Source organism: Oryctolagus cuniculus, chromosome 18 (assembly GCF_964237555.1).
Source record: "Oryctolagus cuniculus chromosome 18, mOryCun1.1, whole genome shotgun sequence".
Lineage (NCBI taxonomy): Eukaryota > Metazoa > Chordata > Mammalia > Lagomorpha > Leporidae > Oryctolagus > Oryctolagus cuniculus.
Genome location: NC_091449.1, coordinates 66,837,497 through 66,858,363, shown reverse-complemented (window position 1 = coordinate 66,858,363; position 20,867 = coordinate 66,837,497). Strand labels below are relative to the sequence as shown.

The 20,867-nt window shown below is 61.4% G+C and overlaps 2 protein-coding genes across 13 annotated transcripts in view; one reads left to right on the top strand and one right to left on the bottom strand.

Annotated features, from left to right (window-relative positions):
• The first annotated feature begins 5,912 nt into the window (after positions 1-5,912).
• GINS2 (GINS complex subunit 2) lies at positions 5,913-16,696 on the top strand. The gene is made up of 5 exons (XM_070062820.1): positions 5,913-6,122; positions 6,316-6,430; positions 10,934-11,033; positions 15,847-15,973; positions 16,091-16,696. The coding sequence occupies exons 1-5, from the start codon at positions 6,033-6,035 to the stop codon at positions 16,214-16,216; spliced, it is 558 nt and encodes a 185-aa protein (XP_069918921.1). The 5' UTR covers positions 5,913-6,032; the 3' UTR covers positions 16,217-16,696.
• A 670-nt stretch (positions 16,697-17,366) lies between these two features.
• Positions 17,367-20,867, bottom strand: part of GSE1 (Gse1 coiled-coil protein) — a 299,545-nt gene continuing 296,044 nt past the window's right edge. For all 12 annotated transcript variants that reach the window (XR_011384131.1, XM_070062815.1, XM_070062816.1 and 9 more), the window contains 2 exons: positions 20,522-20,625; positions 17,367-20,338 (listed from right to left, as the gene is read on the bottom strand). Coding sequence is in view for 11 of the 12 variants with exons in the window: in XM_070062815.1 (XP_069918916.1) it covers positions 20,204-20,338; positions 20,522-20,625 (239 nt within the window). In the remaining variant the exon portion in view is untranslated. The remainder of the gene's footprint in view (positions 20,339-20,521; positions 20,626-20,867) is intronic.

The following is a 20,867-nucleotide window of genomic DNA, read 5'->3' as shown; positions in this document are numbered from 1 at the left end:
GGGGCCCAAGGACCTGGGCCATCTTCCACTGCTTTCCCAGGCCACCGCAGAGAGCTGGGTGGGAAGTGGAGCAGCCAGGCCAGCTCCGAGAGCCGAGGCGACGTTCTGGCCTCGCAACCTGGGACTCGTGCTGCATCCCTCCAGGAAGGGAGGCTGGGAGGGGAGTGTGAAAACAGATGGAAATGTAATTTTTTAATGACAGCAGCAGATGGCAAAAAGACACAAGAGTGTATTCACACCATGCCGGAGCCATCTGAGAGCGCGCTGGGGCTGTCGCGATGGCTCCCCTGCCAAACCCGGAGCCGGCGGGCTGCAGGCAGGAACACGCAGGCCTGCCAGGGCGGGGCGGGAGGCGCTGCCAGGCGCAGCCGAGCCACAGGTAGACGGGGGAGTGCCTGTGGCCGCCCGAGCGCGTCTGGAAGCTGCCCTGGACGGCGCTTCTGGGCCCGGCGCACACAGAGGACGAGGAGGGGCTGTGGGTGTGGGCAGATGCCGCCGCTGGTGCCCGCGGCGGCCCCCTGAGTCGGACCAGCACCACGCTCACCTGCGCTGCGGCCTGCCCTGTACTCCACCCTCCCGACTGTTCTGCTCCTCCACCTCAGGACTTCAATGCTTCCGTGCCTTCAGGGTCAAGTGTAAGGTTTTTTTTTTTTTTTTTTTTTTTTTTTTTTTTTTTTTTTTTTTTTTTTTTTAAGATTTATTTATTTATTTGAAAGAGTTACACACAGAGAGAGGTAGGTTTTCCATCCTCTGGTTCACTCCCCGAATGGCCACAATGGCCAGAGCTGTGCCGATCCGAAGCCAGGAGCCGGGAGCTTCCTCCGGGTGTCCCATGCTGGTGCAGGGGCCCAAGGACGTGGGCCATCTTCTACTGCTTTCCAGGCCACAGCAGAGAGCTGGATCGGGAGTGGAGCAGCTGGGGCTTGAACTGGTGCCCACGTGGGATGCCGGCACTGCAGGTGGCAGCTTTAAACCCCTGAGCCTCAGCGCTGGCCCCCAAGCGTAAGTTCTTGAAGACGGGGCCCCTCGACATCCGGCCCTGCTGGTCTTGGTTGCTTTGCTTCTCACTGCCGCCCTCGTGCGGTAGGCAACGGACAGCCGGACCTGGAGTGACCAGGACGCTGGTGTTTGCAGGCACAGGAGCCACGTGTCAGGGAGCCTGGCTGTCTCAGCCACTGCTGGGAACTTGGCCTGTGTCGGTGCTTGCAAGCCTTGCGACGGCTCTAGGAGACCAGATGTTCAAGTGGGGGCAACAGGTGGATCAGAGCGGCCATGGCGCCAGCTGACGGCCCTGCGGGAGGTCGGTTGTCACCGCAGAGGTGCAGGAGCACGCCCCGCCACACGGCAGGCAGCGGTGAGAGCTGCTGGCTCTATGGAGCGTGGCCGTGCGGGAAGGCCTCCTCTCCCACGACCAGGGCCTGGCCCCTGCACCGTGCCACCTGCTCGTCCCAGGAAGGCCAGGAAGGCTCACCCTCCAAGGGTGTTTCCCGTCCTGCACCTCTTCACTGCCGCAGGGCGGTGTTTCTAGCTCCCTCTGGGCTCCGAGAGGACACTGCCTCTCCCGAGAGCACAGGGGAGGGCTGTGGCTCTCAACCTTGGCTGGGGGCTTGACAAACTAGGTGCTCAGGCCCCGCCCCCAGCGGTTCGGATTCCTTTGGCCCAGGGTGAGGCCGGGGGTGCCTGGGGCAGCCTGAGCTGCCTGCTCGCTCCCTTGCTGGGCAGCTACAGCGGGAGGAGTCGGAGCTGGAGGCTGAGTGGACGCATCCTACGGGGCCACAGGTGCTTCCCAGGTGACAGGTGCAGGTGCACCGGAAGCGTCCCCTCCCCACGTGCGAGGGCCCACGCCCTTCTCACTCCATCGTAGGCGTCCACCCCTCTGTGCCCATGCCTGCCGCAATGGGCGGCACCGGGAATGCGGCCCTTGCCACGGAAGTGCCCGGTGCATACAAAGGAGTCGTGGGGCTTGACGACTCATTGTGGGGCTCATTGGCCATGTAAATTCTAATGTGACAGACAGACGCTGCAGCACGAGCACCCCGAGGGGGAGACAGGCTCACAGCTCCCGGAGCCGCTCGGTATTGCTGTCTTTCAGGAGCACACAGGGAGTTTCTGACGGCTCTTGAACATTTTTATTTTTTAAAATTTATTTTTAAAAGATTATTTATTGTGGGGCCGGTGCTGTGGACAGCAGGTTAACACCCTGGTCTGCAGCGCCAGCATCTCATATGGGCACTAGTTCAAGCCCCGGCTGCCCCTCTTCCAATTCAGCTCTCTGCTGTGGCCTGGGAAAGCAGTAGAAGATGGCCCAAGTCCTTGGGCCCCTGCACCCGCGTGGGAGACCTGGAGGAGGCTCCTGGCTCCTGGCTTCGGCCGTTGCGGCCATCTGGGGAGTAAGCCAGCGAATGGAGGACCTCTCTCTCTGTCTCTACCTCTCTCTGTAACTCTGTCTTTCAAATACATAAAATAAATCTTTTTAAAAAAGATTATTTAGGCCGGCGCCGCGGCTCACTAGGCTAATCCTCCGCCTTGCGGCGCCGGCACACCGGGTTCTAGTCCCGGTCGGGGTGCCGGATTCTGTCCCGGTTGCCCCTCTTCCAGGCCAGCTCTCTGCTGTGGCCAGGGAGTGCAGTGGAGGATGGCCCAAGTGCTTGGGCCCTGCACCCCGTGGGAGATCAGGATAAGTACCTGGCTCCTGCCATTGGATCAGCGCAGCACGCCGGCTGCAGTGGCCATTGGAGGGTGAACCAAAGGCAAAGGAAGACCTCTTTCTCTCTCTCTCTCTCTCACTGTCCACTCTGCCTGTCAAAAAAAAAAAAAAAAGATTATTTATTGAAAGGCAAAGCAACAGGAAGAAGAAGAGAGAGGTGGAGAGGGGAGGGAGGGAGGGAGACTCCTCCATGCACTGGTTCACTCCCCAAAGGCCCCATAGCCAGGTCTGGGTCAGGCTGCAGCCAGGAGCCTGGAACTCCACTCTGGTCTTCATGTGGGTGGCAGAGGCCCGAGCACTTGGGCCACTCTCTGCCGCTTTCCCAGGGTGCGAGAGCGAGGAGCTGGGTGGGAAGTGGAGCAGCCAGGGAACCGGTTTAGCCGCTGCGCCACAACGCCGCCCACGGTCACTGTCTGGGGGGGCAGCCCGGGTGCTCTGCGGATGTCCCTCGGTCAGGGTCGGCGGCTCCTTCTCGTGAGTGGGCCTGGTGATGAGCTGCTGGAGAGGACCGAAGAAGAATCCTCCGGCGTCATCAAGGGTCCCCCCATCCGCGGGCCCTGGGACGCTGACCTGGGCTCCTGCCCGAGTTACCTCTGAGTTTCTGGACTCAGCCGTAGCTCTTTTCCCTTCCTTCTGGGAGGAGGCCACTAGGCCCCGCCCATGAGGAAGGATGGCCACTAGGCCCCGCCCACGAGGAGGGATGGCCACTAGGCCCCGCCCATGAGGAGGGATGGCCACTAGGCCCCGCCCATGAGGAGGGATGGCCACTTAGGCACCACCTCTTCAAAAAAATTTTAAAGATTTATTTATCTGAAAGTCAGAGTTGCACATAGAAGGAGAGGCAGAGAGAGAGAGAGAGAGAGAGAGAGGTCAGTCTTCCATCCACTGGTTCACTCCCCAGTTGGCTGCAATGGTCTGAGCTGCGCCAATCTGAAGCCAGGAGCCAGGAGCTTCTTCTGGGTCTCCCATGTGGGTATAGGGAGGGGCCCAAGGACTTGGGCCATCTTCTACTGCTTTCCCAGGCCACAGCAGAGAGCTGGACTGGAAGAGGGGCAGCTGGGACTCAAACCTGCGCCCATACGGGATGCCGGCATTGCAGGCAGTGGCTTTACCCAACACGCCACAGCGCCGGCCTCTAAATTTTTTTTAAAAGATTTTATTTACTTATTTGAGAGGCAGAGTTATAGATGGAGAGAGAGAGAGAGACAGGTCTTCATCTACTGGTTCAGTCCCCAAATGGCCCTAACAGCTAGAGGTGGGCTGATCCGAAGCCAGGAGCTTCTTCCATGTCTCCCATGTGGGTGCAGGGGCCCCAGCACTTGGGCCATCCTCCACTGCTTTCCCAGGCCACAGCAGAGAGCTGGATCAGAAGAAGAGCAGCCAGGACTCAAACCGGCGCCCAAATGGGTGCCAGCATCGCAGGCGGAGGCTTAGCCTGCTACACCATAGCGCCAGCGCCGGCCCACCTCTTCGGGAAGGAAATCCCTGGTTCTTCACGGCTCATGGAAATGGAATGAATATAACCCTCGTCTGGGAGAGCCCTCCCCTCCCCATGCACCACCTAGAACCCTGTTGGGCATCCGTCTCCGCCCCATTCCTTCACGTGTTCAGTCATGGGCGTCATGGGCTCGGGTCATCACCCAACACTGCTGGGCCCAGAGTCCAGCTGTGGCTCCTGGGAGCTGTCCGCCCTCAGACACTGGCCCGACGCTGGGCCCCGGCTTCCGTCCGCCTGCCTCGAGGGCCTCCTCACTCCCTGATGCTGCACCACCTGTGTGCCTTGTGCGGACTCCGTGCCCGGTGCTGCGGGGCGAGGCGCTTCCCGGCCTCCTGGGTGGGCGGGGCGAGGAGACCCTGTAAGGTGCACGCACACCCCCAGAGGAGGATTTCTCTTATGGGTGCACGGACCAGGAAGTGGAGCCCCCCGGCTTGGGAACCGACAACACTCCCCCGCCAATGAGAACTCAGACAACACGGGCAGGGGCTGAGGCTTCCCCTGCCCCCACAGCACCTGGACACGGAGGAGCCACCGAGGCTGAGCCGCTCACCGGCCGTCGCCACACCATCCGTGGGGCGTCTGTCCATGCACGACCCAGGCCACGTAACTCCGGGTGAAACCCCAGCTCTGCCAATTCACCTGGCGAGCAGGGGTTGTCCAGGCCGTGGGCGCGGCCGGAGCCTACCGATGGCCTTGTTCCAGTTTTCCTGCAAGGGCAGGTTTCTGGGGTCAGAGAGGAGAGCCCTGGCCTCGCTGGGGTGGAGCAGGTAACCCAGACGCACAGCCCTGGAATGCTGCTCGGGGCCTGGGGTCAGCCTGGGCGGCTGGGGTCCACGCCCGTGCCTGCTGCTTCACCTCGCAGGAACTGGCCGCGTCGGCCTCGCTCTGGCCCTGGCCACAGTGCAGCTTTCCGTCCTCAGTGCGCATGCCCGAGCCTGGGTTCCCCAGGAGCTGAGAATGGTCCAGCGATTCGGACACAGGTGGACTTGCAAACACTGCCCATTGCCCCACGCCCGGTATAGGGGCACCTTGTCCCACGAAGGGAGCTCAGAGGGGTCGTGGCACGCGCAGTGCTGTGTATTTTGGTGGAAAAGACGCTGGACAAGGGTCCTTCGCAGAGTTCGCGGAACATGGGCCCGACCACTAAGTGAGGCGTGGCTTTCAACACGGCACCCCAAAAAACTGGGTTTTTCACGTCACTTCCGCGGGCTTCTGGCAACAGCCTTACTTGCCCGGGGGTGCAAACTCGCCCCATTCAGGGGTCTCACCGGGGGTCCTCGCCAGCGCCCAAAGGCTGAGCCCTCTCATGGGCTGAGGAATCTGTATTTTTACAGACTTGGAACCAGTGAGGACCAGTTAAGCCGCCGTCTGCTGGGCTGGGGCACGCCGCGCCCCGGGGCTCGGCCCAGTACGCGTGTCTACTTGGGGGCCCGTGAGGAACGTCTGTGTAGACGCGGCCCAACCCCGCTCCGCAGCGCTCCACGCCAGGTGCGCCAAGTGCGCCAAGTGCGCCAAGTGCGCCAAGTGCGCCGCCCGGGGAAGGGCGAGGAGCGCCGCGAGCCCCGGGGCGGGGCGGGGCGGGGCGGGGCCGGCGTGCGGGGGCGGGGCCGGCGCGGCGTCGCCGGGCTCGCCAATCCGCAGGCTCGCAGCAAGCACGGTCCCGCCTCGCTGCGGAGAGCGCCGCGCTCCGATTGGCCGCCGCGGCTGTCTTCCGCCGGGGGCGGGCCCTGAGCCGTGGCGGGAAAGCGGCGAGGGCGGCCGTGTCTGCTGCCGGACGCTGAGGGGCAGGAGGACCCCGGGGGGCCTGGGCCGGCCGCTCGCGAGACCATGGACGCGGCCGAGGTGGAGTTTCTGGCCGAGAAGGAGCTGGTGACCATCATCCCGAACTTCAGCCTGGACAAGATCTACCTCATCGGGGTAGGGGCCCTCGGGCCCGCCGGGCTGTCCGCGGCGGGGCGCGGGGCGGGGCCGGCCGCCCGAGCTCGGGGTGGGGGCGTCCGGGGGCCGGGGAGCGAGCGGCTCGGGCTGCTTCGCGGGTCCCGGGCGGGAGAGGAGGGCCTGACCGTGGGAGGGGGCGGCTCTCCGCCCTGACGGCGCGTCGCCTCGGCAGGGGGACCTGGGGCCGTTCCACCCCGGCCTGCCCGTGGACGTGCCGCTGTGGCTGGCGCTGAACCTGAAGCAGAGACAGAAGTGCCGCCTGCTGGCCCCCGCCTGGATGGACGCGGGTAAGCGGCGCCCCGCGCCGGGGGCTCGTGCGGGCGGGTGAGCCCCTCGCCGCCGGCGTGTCCGACGCCCACAGCCCGCGGGGCCCCGCAGGTGCACTTGTTGGTCTCCGAGACGAGGCCGCTGGCGGGGCCCGGCGTGGGCGGGGAGGGAGGCCCCGCTGGGAGGCCCCGAGGCCCTGGGAGCTTTGCGCGACCCCGTGTGAGAGCGGGACCCCCGGCTCTGTGGGGACACAGCGGGCTAGCGCTCGCCCAGAGGACTTCGGGCTTTGTTCGTGGCGCGATGGGAGTGTTCTAAAATGGAGGTGACGAGTGCACGGCGCTCAGATACTAAAAACATTGTTTTGTCCACTTTTTCCCGCTTGAGACTTTTTTTGACAGGTAGAGTTAGAGCCAGAGAGAGAGAGAGAGAAAGGTCTCCCTTCCGTTGGTTCACCCTCCAATGGCTGCCGCGGCCAGTGCACCGCGCTGATCTGATGGCAGGAGCCAGGTACTTATCCTGGTCTCCCATGGGGTGCAGGGCCCAAGCACTTGGGCATCCTCCACTGCCCTCCCTGGCCACAGCAGAGAGCTGGCCTGGAAGAGGGGCAACCGGGACCGAATCCGGCGCCCCGACCGGGACTAGAACCCGGTGTGCCAGCGCCGCAGGCGGAGGGTTAGCCTAGTGAGCCGCGGCGCCGGCCCCATGACTTACTTGTTTGAAAGGCACAATGACACATCTTCTGTCTGCTGGCTCACTCCCCAAATGGCTGCAACAGTCAGGCTGGGCCAGGCCGAACCTGAAGCCAAGAAGTACATCCGGGTCTCACATGGGTGGCAGGGACCCAAGTACTTGGACCGTCTTCTCCCGCCTTCCCAGGCGCATTAGCGGGGAGCTGGATCAGAAGCAGAGCGGGCGAGACTCGGACCAGCTTTGGGACATGGGATGCTGGCGCGGCACTTGGCTTAACTCGCTGTGCCACAGCTCCGGCCCCGTGCGTCGCGTTAATGGTGCCTCAGGATAGCTGCTGGTAACAGAAAATGCATCGGTGCTGGCATTGTGTAGCGAGTGGAGCAGCTGCCTGCTGGCCGGCCGCCCCGGAATGCTCGTGTGAGTCCCGGCTGCTCCGCTTCAGATTCACCTCCCTGCCGATGGCCTGAGAGGAGCGGCAGAGATGGCCCAAGTGTTGGGGCCCCTGCCACCCATGCGGGAGACCCAGAGGAAGCTCCTGGCTGTGGCCTGGCCCAGCCCTGGCCATTGTGGCCATCTGGGGGGTGAACCAGCAGATGGACAATCTCTGTCTCTCCCCCTCTTCTAGCTTTCAAATCTTTAAATAAAATGCATCAGTCACAGGTTGCGTCTGGAGCCCTGGCAGTTCTGCGCCTCTAGCGGATGTGAGTGGCTCATTACAAAAGAAGATTTTATTTGTTGTTGGAGGGGTGCGAGCAGGCCTGTAGAACTCGGGGACCCCGCGTGGGTTGGGAACTGTGTTTCGTTTCATTTGAAAGGCGGTGATTTTCCTTCTGTGGTCCATACCCCGGGTGGCTGCAGCGGACGGGGCTGGCTCAGGCCAGAGCAGAAGCCCGGAACCCAGTCCAGCTCTCCAGCCCTGGGGCAGGGACCCCGCGGCTTCACGAGCTGCTGCCGCCTCACGTCAGCGGGATCAGGGCGTGTAGCCGGGGCTCGAACCCGCGCTCTGATAGGAGCTGCAGGTGTCCCGGGCAGCAGCCTAACTGCTGAGCCACGCGCCCGTGCCCACTAAGGATTTGATGGCCCCTCTTCACTGGGAGACTCCTGCGGGTCCCCTCCTACGGGCAAGGGCTCTTAGGGGGCCAGTCTGAGCTCAGGTTATGAGGGCGGCTTGGATGTGTCCCCCCCCCCCCTTCCTGGGCTTGATTAATTGGACTTTATTAACCCCCCAGCTGCGGCTGCGTCCTGCCCGGGCTCCTGTTTAAGGTCACCCCTGGCAGTCTGGGCTCCGGCAGATGCTAGGTGATGAGGGGCGGGAGCCTGGCTCCCGGAGGCCACAGCAGAGGCACGTGGGGCGTCCGCCTGAGCTTTTCACGTGGCAGGCCCCGCGTGGCGGTTCTGCCTCCCTGGACTTGAGTGGCTCGTCTCGGCTGTTATCACTCACCCCTGCCGCACGGGGCATCAGCTCCTCACTGCGCACCGTCGCGCTGTGCGGCTGTCCCACAGGTGGGCTCTGCTGTTGGTGGGTGTTTATTTTTGACTTGATCCAAGTCTTTGTGGATATGTGTTTTTTTTGTTTTGTTTTTTTGTTTTTGTTTTGAAAGGCAGAGTGCACAGTGAGACAGAAAGGTCTTCCTTTTTTTTTTTTTTTTCCGTTGGTTTATCCCCTAATGGCTGCTGTGGCTGGCGCACCACGCTGACCCAAAGCCAGGATCCAGGTACTTCTCCTGGTCTCCCATGGGGTGCAGGGCCCAAGCACTTGGGCCATCCTCCACTGCACTCCCGGGCCACAGCAGAGAGCTGGCCTGGAAGAGGGGCAACCGGGACTAGAACCCAGCGCCCATATGGGATGCCGGCGCTGCAGGCGGAGGATTAACCAAGTGAGCCACAGCGCCGGCCCTTTTAATTTTTTAAAACATTTATTATTTATTTGAAAGGCAGTTACAGGGAGCAGGGGAGCCTCTGTCCACTGACTCAATCCTCAGGTGGCCCAGCGGCTGGGGCTACGCCAGGCCAAACAAGCCAGGAGCCAGGACCTTCATCCGAGTCTGCTGCTGGCAGGGGCCCAGGCTCGTGGGCCGTCCTCGGCTGCTTTCCTGGGCACATCAGCAGGGAGCTGGATCAGACACGGGGCAGCCGGCACAGCACTTGAGCCGGCACTCCTGGGGGATGCCGCCATTGCGGGCAGCTGCTTAACCTGCTGTTCCTGACGGATGCCGCGGCCCTACCCGGTACCTACTGCGGCCCTACCTGGTACCTGCCGCGGCGGACCTGCTGGGGAGCTGTCAGACTGCCAAGCAGCCTCCAAAGCAGTTGAGCCAGCCTGATCCTCCCAGCAGTGTCCGAGAACTCCCACTGTGTCATGTGCCGGCCAGAATGTGCTGTTACTCGTCTTTGCTTCACTGGAGAGTTTGAGCGAAGGTGTGCGTTAAGCCGGTTCTGATGTTAGAGGAGGAGAGGATCTGCGGGGCGGAGCAGGCGGGTCTGGGGGGAGGGGCGCAGGGAGTTGCCCAGCCCGGAGCGGAGTTGGCTTTGGGCTGACGGTGGAGGGGAGACGGGTTTGCTGGAAGACTGGCTGCGGCTTTGAGAGGGCCGACCACCTCGGCGGGAGACTGCGGGAGCGGCGTGTGGCTGCGGGTACTTGTCAGAGCCCCAGGAGGCAGTCGCGAGCGCTGCGCGGTGTTGAACAAGGCAGGGTGGCTTCTGCGAGTGAGCTGGTGCTCGGAGCAGGTGCTGGGCCCAGGTGTTGAGGTCGGGCGGAGGCGGTGAGCTCGGACGAAAGCTGAGTGGTGTTTGAGCGGCTGAGTGACTCCCAGGAGGACGAGGCACTTGGCTACTGCAGACGGAGACTGGCTCTGGGTCTGGCCGAGGCGGGGTGCGGCCTGGGTGGAGGAGTGGGATAATCACCCGAAGGCTGAGTGGGGGTGGGGAGGTCCGTGGGAGGGTCAGACAACTGCCCGTGTTGAAGTCAAAGGCAGGAGAGCTGGATCGGGCGTGCGGAGGCTGTCTCTCTGAGATGGGGGGTGGTGGTGTTCATTAGTGAGGGAGACAGGGATCCTTGCGGATCACGGGGGAGAGCGGCTGGAGGGGCAGGCTGTCCCCCCAGCAGGTGGGAGCGGGGCCAGGAGCAGCAGGGGAAGAGGGTGCCTGGGCCAGGGAGCTGGCCGGCCTGCAGGACAGCACCAGGGCCCTGACCGGGGGTGCTCTCCATACTCGTGTGTTCGAGTCCCAGCCTGTAGTCCACGCCCAAGCATGCGTGACAGCAGTGCTGCCGGGAGGAAGTGGACACGCAGCTTGAGGCTGCCCAGGCTCCCGTTTGGCTGGGTGACGAGTTCATAAGTGGTCTTCTTGGTCTCTATTTTTTAAAAAGATTTATTCATTTATTGATTTGAAAGGCAGGGGGAGAGAGATGTATATTGATCTTCCATTCGCTGGTTCACTCCCTAAATGCCCACAATAACCACGGCCTGGCCAGGCCGAAACCAAGAGCCTGGAACGCCATGTTGGGCTCCCCCGTGGGTGGCAGGGGCCCATGTGCTTGGGCCATCTCCTGCTTCCCAGACGCCTTCGGGAACGGCCGAGTCCAGTCAGCTTGGCCCTGTACGCCTTCGGGAACGGCCGAGTCAGTCAGCTTGGCCCTGTACGCCACAACACGGGCCCGAGACTCGTGCTCAAGAAAGGCCTCACGTCATCCAGTCAGTGATGATGTTACCCCAGGGTTGTGTGTGTGTGTTTGCTGCTTGATCTACAGGTACTGTAGGTACGTGGTAAGTTTGGGCGGTTTAGGCGTATTTTGGCTGAAGTGACGGTAAAATGTGTTAACTTGTGAATTTCAGAGAAGTTGGAGAAGCTGAGGGATCATGAACGGAAGGAAGAAACGTTTACACGCATGCCCAGCCCGTGCTACATGGAGCTCACCACGCTCCTGCTCAACCAGTGAGTAGCCCTGGCGAGCGGGCGCGGCCTCCCGCCGGACTCGGGCCCCCTCCTCCTTCCCTGCCCGCCGCGCTGAGCCAGGGCTGTGCGGTGTCCGGATGGCGATGGGGGGCATCTGTGTGCACGACTCTGCCCCGTGAGCGTCTGTCTGTCCTCTTCTTCGTGCCCCAGGATCAGCTCTGGGCCCCCCCCCCACCCCCCCCCCCCGTCTCCTGCCCCTTGACTGGGTCCCTCTGAGCGCCACCCGGCTCTGGCGGTCGCGTCCCTGACCTTGTGTGTGATCTCGTGCGGCCCTCCGCTTTTCCTCTGGGATGTGTGGATCTGCGCGTCGTCTGTCTCACAGGGAGGCCAGTGGGCTCGTGCTGGCCTCTGCCCGGAGCTGCAGGGAAGGCCCACGTGGCCGAGAACGTTCCGTAACCTCCTGTGCCGTCTGCCGGCGTCGGTGCCGCCTCCCCGCTGGCTGGCACTCACTCAGAGCGGGCTTTAAAGACGGCGCTGCCCTGTGGCTCCCACTGGCAGCCCTCGAGCTCTTCCAGGGTTTCATCTCAAGTCCTGACCTGCTCTTCAAAGCCGCGTCAGCTGGTCTGTGCTCCTCTCTCATTCCCACTGGCTCCCCCTCCCAGACGTCTGGGGCCTCCCGGCTTTGCACGCACTGTTTCTGCTGCCCAGGGCTGCACCGCGCCGGCCGCACGCGCCTCCGTTGTTGAGCGTGCCCGGTCTCCCCCGGGTTAAGTGTCTGCGTTGCCTTGCCAGTTCCGTGCGCACCCCCGTGGCTTTCGCCAGACTGTGATCTTCATTCCCCTTTTCAGATACTGTGTTTTTATCAGAAAGGCAGTGAAACAGAAAGTGACTGTCTCCGCTGCTTCCCTCACCAAATGCCTGCAACAGCTGGGGCTGGGCCAGGCCAAAGCTGGGAGTGGAACTTCCCTCTGCTGGTTCAATCCCCGAATGGCTGTGACTGCCAGGACTGGGCTAGGCCGAAGCCAGGAGCTGCTTCAGGGTCTCCCCCGTGTGTGCAGGGGCCCAAATGGGGGCCATCTTATGTTGCTTCCTCAGGCGCATAGTAGGGAGCTGGATCAGAAGAGGAGCAGCTGGGACTTGTGTGGGATGCCAGTGCTGCTGGCCGCGGCTTTAACCCACTGAGCCTGTGCCGGCCCCCAAGTGGCATCTTGGCCACTGTGCCAGATGCTCCCCTCCCACCCATGATATTTGATCCTTTTGTTCGTGGTCAAGAAGAGACGGCCTTGCCTGCACTGTGTCCCCAGTGTGGTGCCTGGTGCACGTGTTGGTGATGGGGCAGGCGAGTGTGCACAGCCCTGCTTAGGAGAGATGCTTAGAAGTGATTTATAAAAAATGATTTGCAAAATTATCAAGTTTTTTTTTTTTTAATTTGTTTAAATCTTTGAAAGATTTTGCGGGCCGGGGCAGTGCTGTAGTGGGTGAAGCTCTGCCTGCAGGGCCAGCATCCCACAGGGGCTCTGCTTCCAGTCCAGGGAGCTCTACTTGATAGCCAGCTCTCTGCTGTGGCCTGGGAAAGCAGCGGAAGATGGTCCAAGTGCTTGGGCCCCCGCACCCACGGGGGAGACTGGAGAAGCTCCTGGCTCCTGGCTTCGGATCAGCCCGGCTCTGGCCATTGGGACCATTTGGGGAGTGAACCAGTGGTTGGAGGATTGTCTCTCCTCTCTGCCTCTCCTGCCTCTCATATAGTCTTGATGAAGAAGTTACTTTTGAAAGGCAGTGATGGTGGAAGGGGGTGGTATGGTGCAGAGGTGTCCTGTCTGCTGGCTCACTCCTGCAACGGCCAGGGTTGGCCAAGCCCCGGCTAGGGACCTGGAGCTTCATCCCTGTCTCCCTGCGGGCGGCGGGGCCTGGTACTTGGGCATCAGAGCTGGACTGGAAGCAGAGCCTGCAGTCAACAGGGGATGCTGGCGTTGCGGGCGGCAGCTGAAGGCGCTGGTCAGCACTGGCCCCACTGTCAAGGTGGCACCTGACCGGGCTGGGCCAGGTCGGAGCCAGGAGCTTCATCTGGGTCTCAAGTGAGTGCAGGGCCCAAGTGTCTTGTGCTGCTTCCCAGGTGCAGAAGCTAGATTGGAAGTGGAGCAGCTGGGACTCAAACCAGCACATACACGGGATGCCAGCGTTGCAGGCAGTGGCTTAATCTGTCCTGCTATGCCAGGACATTGGCCCCTGCCACACTTCCTTTTTTTTTTTTTTTTTTTTTTTTTTTTTTGCAGGCAGAGTTAGACAGTGAGAGCGAGAAACAGAGAAAGGTCTTCCTTCCGTTGGTTCACTCCCCAAATGGCTGCTATGGCCAGCATGCTGCGCTAATCCGAAGGCAGGAGCCAGGTGCTTCTCCTGGTCTCCCATGGGGTGCAGGGCCCAAGCACTTGGGCCATCCTCCACTGCACTCCCGGGCCACAGCAGAGAGCTGGCCTGGAAGAGGGGCAACCGGGACAGAATCCAGCGCCCCGACCAGGACTAGAACCTGGTGTGCCGGCGCCGCAGGCGGAGGATTAGCCTAGTGAGCTGCGCACCGGCCCTCACACTTTTAAACACTGTTTTGCTTTAAACTTTTTTCCCCTTAATTTTAAAAGACTGTGTGGCAGGCACTGGGCGCAGTGGTCACGAAGCTGCTGGGTCACCTGTCCCATCTGAAGAACGCGAGGGTGTGCATCTCGCTCTGCTTCCACTTACTGCGCATCCTGGGAGACCGCAGGGGATCCACCAAGTGCTTGGGTCCTCGCCACCCCCACCCTGCCCCACCCCACCCCACCCCGGGAGGCCTGGATGGAGTTCTGGGCACTGAGCTCCCGCCTGGCCCAGCCCTGCCTCTTGCAGACATTTGGAGGAGTGAAATGGAAGTTGGAAGATGTCTCCTTCCAAGTAAATAATTTTTTTTTGTTAATTTGAGAGAAATCTGTCGGCTGGTTTACTCCTCAGTGCTTGGAACGGCAGGGCTGGCCAGGTTGAAGCCTGGCCTCCCATGTGGGTGACAGTTGTGACTGCTGTGCTAGTGGTCCGCCCCAGGCACTGCCAAACTGCAGACCTGTGACACGTGACGTGCTGCTGTCTGACACTGGCGTGAGGCTGCAGCCGACCCACCCGTTCCATTAACATGCGAGTCGGCAGTGTCCTGTGGGGCTGGACGGCAGGTGTGAGAGGTGGGCCAGTACAGCGCCGCAGTGAGGCGTGGGGTGGCCAGCGAGGCGTGGGGTGGCGGGGAAGGGCTCAGAGGAGGTGCCTCGGGCTCAGGCTGGAAGAGGTGGGATTGCCTGGGTGGGTTGGAGGGCAGAGGGCAGCACAGCAGGGGCGGCTTGTGCTCCGGCACCAGTGGGAGGGGCCTGGTGTGCCTGGGGAGACGGTGCTCAGTGGAGGTGAGGAGTCGGGGGGGGGGGGCGTCAGAGCTGTCCGTGGCTGTGCGGCTGCTGGGGCAGAGGGGCGGGGGCTGGGAAGGGAGTAGTTAGTAAGGGAGACCAGGCTGAACGCTTGAAGCACGCGAGTGTGGACCTAACGTTTGTTTCTAACGCTCAGTGTGTGATGTGTCCAGTTTCTGCCAAAACTTGATTTTACACTCCGTTCAGCTAAGGGGCCTAGTCTTACCTTTGGTCTGCAGCTCAGCTGACGAGGAGCAGGGCCCTTTTTTGTGTAGCCTGCTGTTCAGAGCACAAGAGTTAAATGTTTGGGTTCCTAAAATTCACTGTGTAAATGCTAGGCCGCTGACCAAGCAGGGGCGAGCTGCAGCGTGTGGAGGGCTCTAGTTGACGCAGGCGGCCTGGTGGTGCGCCGTGCTGGCTTTGCCCTCGTCTCCCAGTCTGTCCGTCCCTCCAAGTTGAAAACGCATCTCGAGAAGGAACGCTGCGGCGCCTCGCGGGCTTGGAAGTGCTGCCCAGAATTTCCCTTGCTTGGCAGTGACTTGTGACTCTTGCTCTGTGTCATCTGCCGAGCGGGGCCGTCCCTGTCTGTGAGGGCTTTCCTGAGACAAGTGCATGCTGGGGGCTGGCGCTGCGGCACAGCGGGTTCACACTGCCTGTGACGCTGGCATCCCACAGGGCTCCTGTTTGGATCCAGCTCCCTGCCGATGTACAGAAGATGGCAAAGTCCTTGGGTCCCTGCCGGGGTGGAGTGCTAGGCTCCTGGCTTCCACCTGTTCCAGCCTGGGCTGTTGCAGCCATCTGTTTTTCCTCCTCTCTGTGTCTCCCTCCAAAGTTTGCCTTTCAAATAAATACGAAGCCAGGAGCTCCTTCTGGGTCTCCTGTGTGGGTGCAGGGGCCCAAGCACTTGGGCCATCTTCCACTGCTTTCCCAGGCCACAGCAGAGAGCTGGATTGGAGGTGGAGCAGCCAGGACTCGAACTGGTGTCTTTTAAAAACAAGTGGTGAGCGCAGTGCCTGGCAGAGCTGGCGCTTGCTCCCCGCAGGGCTGCGAGCCCATGGTTTCCGGTAGAGGAGGGAGCTGTTCAGTACGGAAAGAAGCCGCGACCTCTGAGGCAGCCCTGACACACACACTCCGTGGACACACAGCACGGAAAGCAGCTGCCCTGTGCCAGGACGCGACCCGAGCTCTTGTCCAGTATCGTTTACCGAACACGCGTCCTGTGCAGCCAGCAGCCACCGGACGCGAGCTTGCTGTGGATCCCCGCTCGTTCCTTGGCAGCGAGCACAGCCGCCCCTGCTGGAGACGGCGGGACACTCGGGAGTCTGCAGCGTCTGCGGTTTTGTCTGAATCCAAGCGCCTGCTTTAAAAAGCCGTTCTGTGCAGTTCTGCTCAGGTCTCCTGAGTGCTTCCTTGTTAACTCTGTTCCTTGCTTCCTCCAGCGCCTCGGACAACATCCCGAAAGCAGATGAGATCCGGACCCTGGTCAAGGACATGTGGGACACGCGGATAGCCAAGCTCCGGGTGTCTGCCGACAGCTTTGTGAGACAGCAGGAGGCGCATGCCAAGGTAGGGACGCGGCTAGCCGCCTGGCGGGCTCTGCTGCTCGGCTTCCCTCGGCGTCCTGCCCGCCTAGACGGCGGCACCTGCTTTCCGTGGCCCACCGGCTGTGTTTCCTTGTTTTAGCTGGATAACTTGACCTTGATGGAGATCAACACCAGCGGGGCGTTCCTCACTCAGGCGCTCAACCACATGTACAAGCTCCGCACCAACCTGCAGCCTTCGGAGAGTGCGCAGTCGCAGGACTTCTAGAGGAAGGGTCTCGCGCGCGGTGCTGGGGGCTTCGGCGCCTGCGTGCTCAGCACAGGACAGAGGTACTCGCCTGTCGTCTTCCCAGCGCGTGGACAACACGCAGGGACGCGAGGAACAGCTTCCCGACACGGGTGCTGCAGCAGCAAATTAGTCATTGGTCCTCAGCACCCGGCTCCCCACAACTATTCCCAAACTGTTTCTGGAAGGTGGCTCTTCTCTTACGGAGGAGGGAACAAGGCTTCGCGTGAGTGAGTCTACTCCAGCAGAGCGCGAGGGCCTGCAGGGCACTGTCCCTGAAGTAGGTGGCCACTGCTAGACGTGGACACGGCAGGAATGGAAGCGCGGCCGAGGGCTCTCTGCTCGATCCTCGTTTCTTGGGCTGACTCTGATTTCCAAAGAGGCTGCAGGTGCAGTGGCGGGCGATGCTGGCCACTGTTTGTCATTTAAGCCCTGACGCACAATAAAAGTGAAACTAAGCCAGATCTTTGTTGGGTCTTTGTCCCGCGTGACGACCGAGCTAACGGAATGAGGCCTGTGCCGAGGACGTGACAGGCTGGCCGGCGTGCAGCAGTGGACTGGACGAAGGCGAGCACTCGCGTGTCCTGTCCGTCCGTCGGGGACTGCTGCGGTGCCGGCAGGCACGTGGAGTGACGCTTGGCGGAAGTCCTGGGCAGGGCCCTTGTGGTCAGCAGCGGCTGAGAAAGCGCTTCACCCTAGCGTTGCGGCGTGGTTTGCTCACGGGAAAGGAGAGATCCTTAGCACGCGAGGGTTCTGGGACTGCACCCAGTGCGTCGGCGCCTTCAAGAGTGCACGTGTGGCTGAGGTGGCCTGAGGAGAGGAGACTGGTGTCCGCCCCCGGGGCTCAGGTAGCTTGGGTGCGCTGCTGCAGCCCACATGGCTGCCCGGATGCAGGTGCACACCCAGGAGGGGCAGGCGGTCTCCTTGGCTGCAGGTGACGTTGAGGTTGACTTGGGTGACAGGACTTGCCCATCCTCGGAGACCCTGACTGTGCGTGACTGGGGGGTCACAGGCTCTGTGTCTCGGGTCCCACCTCTAGTGCCCTTCTCGGGACGCCTCACTGCCTGACCCTGGGCAGCTGTGTTCTGGTTTGCTTTGGGAGTAGGGGAGGAAAAAAGATGTCCCTCTTAAGCATGATTCAGGAAGATTTTATTTTTTTGGATGTCGTCAGAAATTACAGCAATATATTCATAAATACCTAATTACTACATTCAACAAATAATATTACAATACAATTAATCCAAACAAGTACACTTAGAACAGGTTTAATTCACAGCATCTGAACTGCCCCCAGTGACCGAGGCACTGCGGCCCGCCCTCCCGCCCTGTGTGGGCTCACCGCGGTGGTCGTTGGCACGGGGCACGCAGTCAAACGGCGAGTGAGCGTGGTCGCGCTCAGGTCAAGGCAGACAAGGAGCGGAGCACTGGTCTCGGGGTGGGGACAGGCAACTGAGCAGCCGCTGCTGGGAGGCTACTGGGGCGGAGCTGGCGTGCGCTAACCGTCTCCACCTGGTGGCGGGCCTGGGCGCGTTCTACACTCAGGGCCGAGGGAGCGGGGTCTGAAATTCTGCTTCACTGAGACTTGGCTGTATGTGAGGAAGAGAGCATTCAATCTTGGGGTGACTGAGCTGAGGGCACCGGCTGCCTTCTACACTCCCCTGTGAGGAGGCGAATGCCAGTGGAGTGTGATTCCTGTGAGGCCGCAGACTAAAGTGTGGCGAATCCCATCTTGGGCACTTAGCTGAAGCTATGGGTTGGGAGCATGCGCCTTGATTGTGTCGGTTTGGCTGTCGATGGGAAACAAAAGCAACTTGATTTAAAGACCTGATTAAGTGTGGAACCTGACCCATCCCTGGGAGGGGCCCCTCCTAGGCCTAACGAGCCCCCGTCAAAGGACGGATGGCAGCCGTCTCTTCCTGGACGTGAGGGACCAGAGTCTTGGGTGGATACGGACAGGGGCTGCACCCTGCGTTTCTGGACAAGGAGCTCACTGAAGCCCGACTGCAAGCAGATGCTGCTGTGTCCTCTTAGAGTGGCCTGGAGAGGAGTGGGACGGCGGCTGCTGTGACTGGGGCCACCCAGCCTTCCTCAGGATAGTGCCGCCTGACCTCGGGAATGTCCTGCCTGTCGGCTACTTGAGCACGAGAGCTAACGGTCTCGGCAGACCAGGGAAGACGGTGAGGACAGAGGAGTGTCAGGACAGGCGAGGGGCCTCCTCCCCAGGCACACCTCTCCCAGGTGCCACAACTCCAGCAAAACAAATCCAACCAAGGGGTGGGCACTCCTTGGTAAGAAAGGGGCCTTGCCTGCCTCTGCGTCCTGAGGTCTACTTTGTCCCCTTAGGTTTAACCACGGCCCTCATCAAAGCCGGTAGCCAAAGCACGCAGGAGGTGGCCGGGACGCTCAGATGGGGCTCCTACGCCTTCAGGCCGGAAACGCCTGCAGACTGAAGTGGAGAAATGCAGGGAGAGGGAGCCGCCTCACCGTCTGCAGGGGAGCAGGCCCCACACAGCCCTCCGTCCTCAGAGAGGAAGGCCTTGTTACTGCTGATAATACTGGCGGCACTTTGAGTTTGCTCGTAACGGGAAGCTTCTTGGCAGACGTACAGAGCAGGCTGCGTGGGGGCAGATAAGCAGCTCCGTGCCAGCTGCCAGCCAGCCGCTCCGCACAGCAAGGCTCAGCCACCGACTGCAGCGGGGACAAGGGTCAGCCACTCGGCCACCGCCCAGCCCGCCCCCAGCCCCGTGCCTTCGCTGTCTGGACCTCAGGGTAGGTCCCGGAGACCCGAGGGGCCTTCCTGACGTGCGTTTAACACTGCCTGCGTGAGCAGCAGCCGGGCACCAAACCCTGCCACGTGGTGACAGTCACTGTCCCGTCACAGATGTGGGGAGGGGGAGGGGCCAGCTCAGATGTCGCTTACCCTACTTCAGGTTTCACAAAGCTTTGCATCTACAGTTTCTACTCTGCACCTGCTCTCCGGCACCTCAGAGCCCTAGGCACGGCGGAGACTGCTTCCTGAGACCACCCAGGCTGCACAGGTGGATGTCACGTGCAGGACCTGCGTCCCCCCTCACTGGCTAGCGATGGGTTGTATTTGCTATGAGCTTGTCCAGGTGCTGGGGGGAGGGGACGAGGAGCCCGTGGTTCCCAGTGAGAGCGCCAGGAGCGGGGACGGCCTAGGCGCGGGGGGAAGCTCGCGCTTTCCTTCTTTGTTAAAAACACTTGAGGCTTTTAATGTCCTGACCAGCAGCAGTACAAACACTAAAAAGCATTTTTTGCCCAGAAAAACAAACAACAAACAAAACCCCCAAACAGGAAAAACAAACAAAACTTCCCCAAACCACATATTAAAAATGGCAGGCTTTTTATAACAATAATTAAAGTAATAAAAACATACAAAACTTTAATATATACACAGTACAAGGCTGAAGCACCTTTGACTTCTCTCAAAATTGACGTTTGTGTGAACACCCCCCACGCAGTCCCCGCGTGGTGGGCACGTGCGGGCCGGCCCAGCCCTGTGCACCCCGAGGAAGGGCACCTCCAGTCTGAGTGCGGGTTAGCTCTAGGCAAGCGCTTTTCCCAGCAAAGCCTTGTGGTGGTTCTGAAGACCATTTTTGCAGGAAAGCAACTCAAACGCGGAAGCCCTCGACTTACCACGCCCCCAGCCCTCCACCCCGGCACAGCAACCAAGACCCAGAGCTGTGATCCCAACCACACGCGGGGGCCACAGGGGGCCGTGTAGTGTTGGTAGGACGGGGCGGCGCCAGGGCTCGCTGACCAGGAGGTGACAGAGCTGCGGTGCGGCCGAGGGGGGTTCGCGCTGTCTCTGGAGTCCTGCTTCATGCATGGCACATTCTTTGTTTATTTTTAAGCTTCAAACCTCCCAGTGAAAAATATTAAATATTCAAGGTAATAAAATAGATAATATTTCTATACTATAGGTTCAGCCTGGCGTAAGGGAAACCGTCACCTAGGGAATCCCTTAAAGTAGCCCCTGGGCCAGTGCAGCGCGGGCAAGGCAAGGCACTTCCGTAAGTGGTCCAGTTCCGCCTGGAGCCGCTCCCTCTCCGACGCCATCTTCTGCTTCTGGGTCCTCAGCTCCTGGGGAGGGGGAGGGGGAGCCGCGGGTCAGAGCAGGCCCGCCCCCTCCCCGCAGGTGCCAAGGAGATGGAGAACACGCCAGCCCCAGCCCCTCCCTCGTGGCACCCAGGCTCTGGCCGGAGCCGGGACTCGGGAGTTGTGCTGGCGGGCGCAGGGTTCCCCGCACGCCGGCCCGGCACTCACCGCCATGCTGTGCGAGAGCTGCTCCGCGGTGAGGCTGAGGCTGTAGTGCTGGGCCTCCAGCCGCCGGCACTGTGTCTGCAGCACCTGCCGCTCCAGGTCTTGCTCTGCGGAGAGACGTGCGCGTCAGGGGCCAGGGGCCAGGCGCAGGCGGCTCCACCCCCGCCTGGCCGATGGCCACCTCTCGCCGCTTAGACCCAACCTAGGGGAAAGGCTACTGCAGACAGGTCAGGGAGGAGCTGGGAGCAGACGGAGGGCTTCTCCTCGCAGCGGCTGCCTCCGGAGGAGAGCAACTTCAGCCCTTCACGGACGGATCGGCACACTCTCATCTGCTGGGTCAGTCCCCCAA

Bases quoted from the DNA above. Each gene is read 5' to 3' on its own strand.
- GINS2 (XM_070062820.1), top strand. From the start codon at position 6,033: ATGGACGCGGCCGAGGTGGAGTTTCTGGCCGAGAAGGAGCTGGTGACC. The intron at 6,431-10,933 runs GTAAGCGGCGCC...TGTGAATTTCAG, and splicing joins CCCCGCCTGGATGGACGCGG to AGAAGTTGGAGAAGCTGAGG. The intron at 11,034-15,846 runs GTGAGTAGCCCT...TGCTTCCTCCAG, and splicing joins ACCACGCTCCTGCTCAACCA to CGCCTCGGACAACATCCCGA.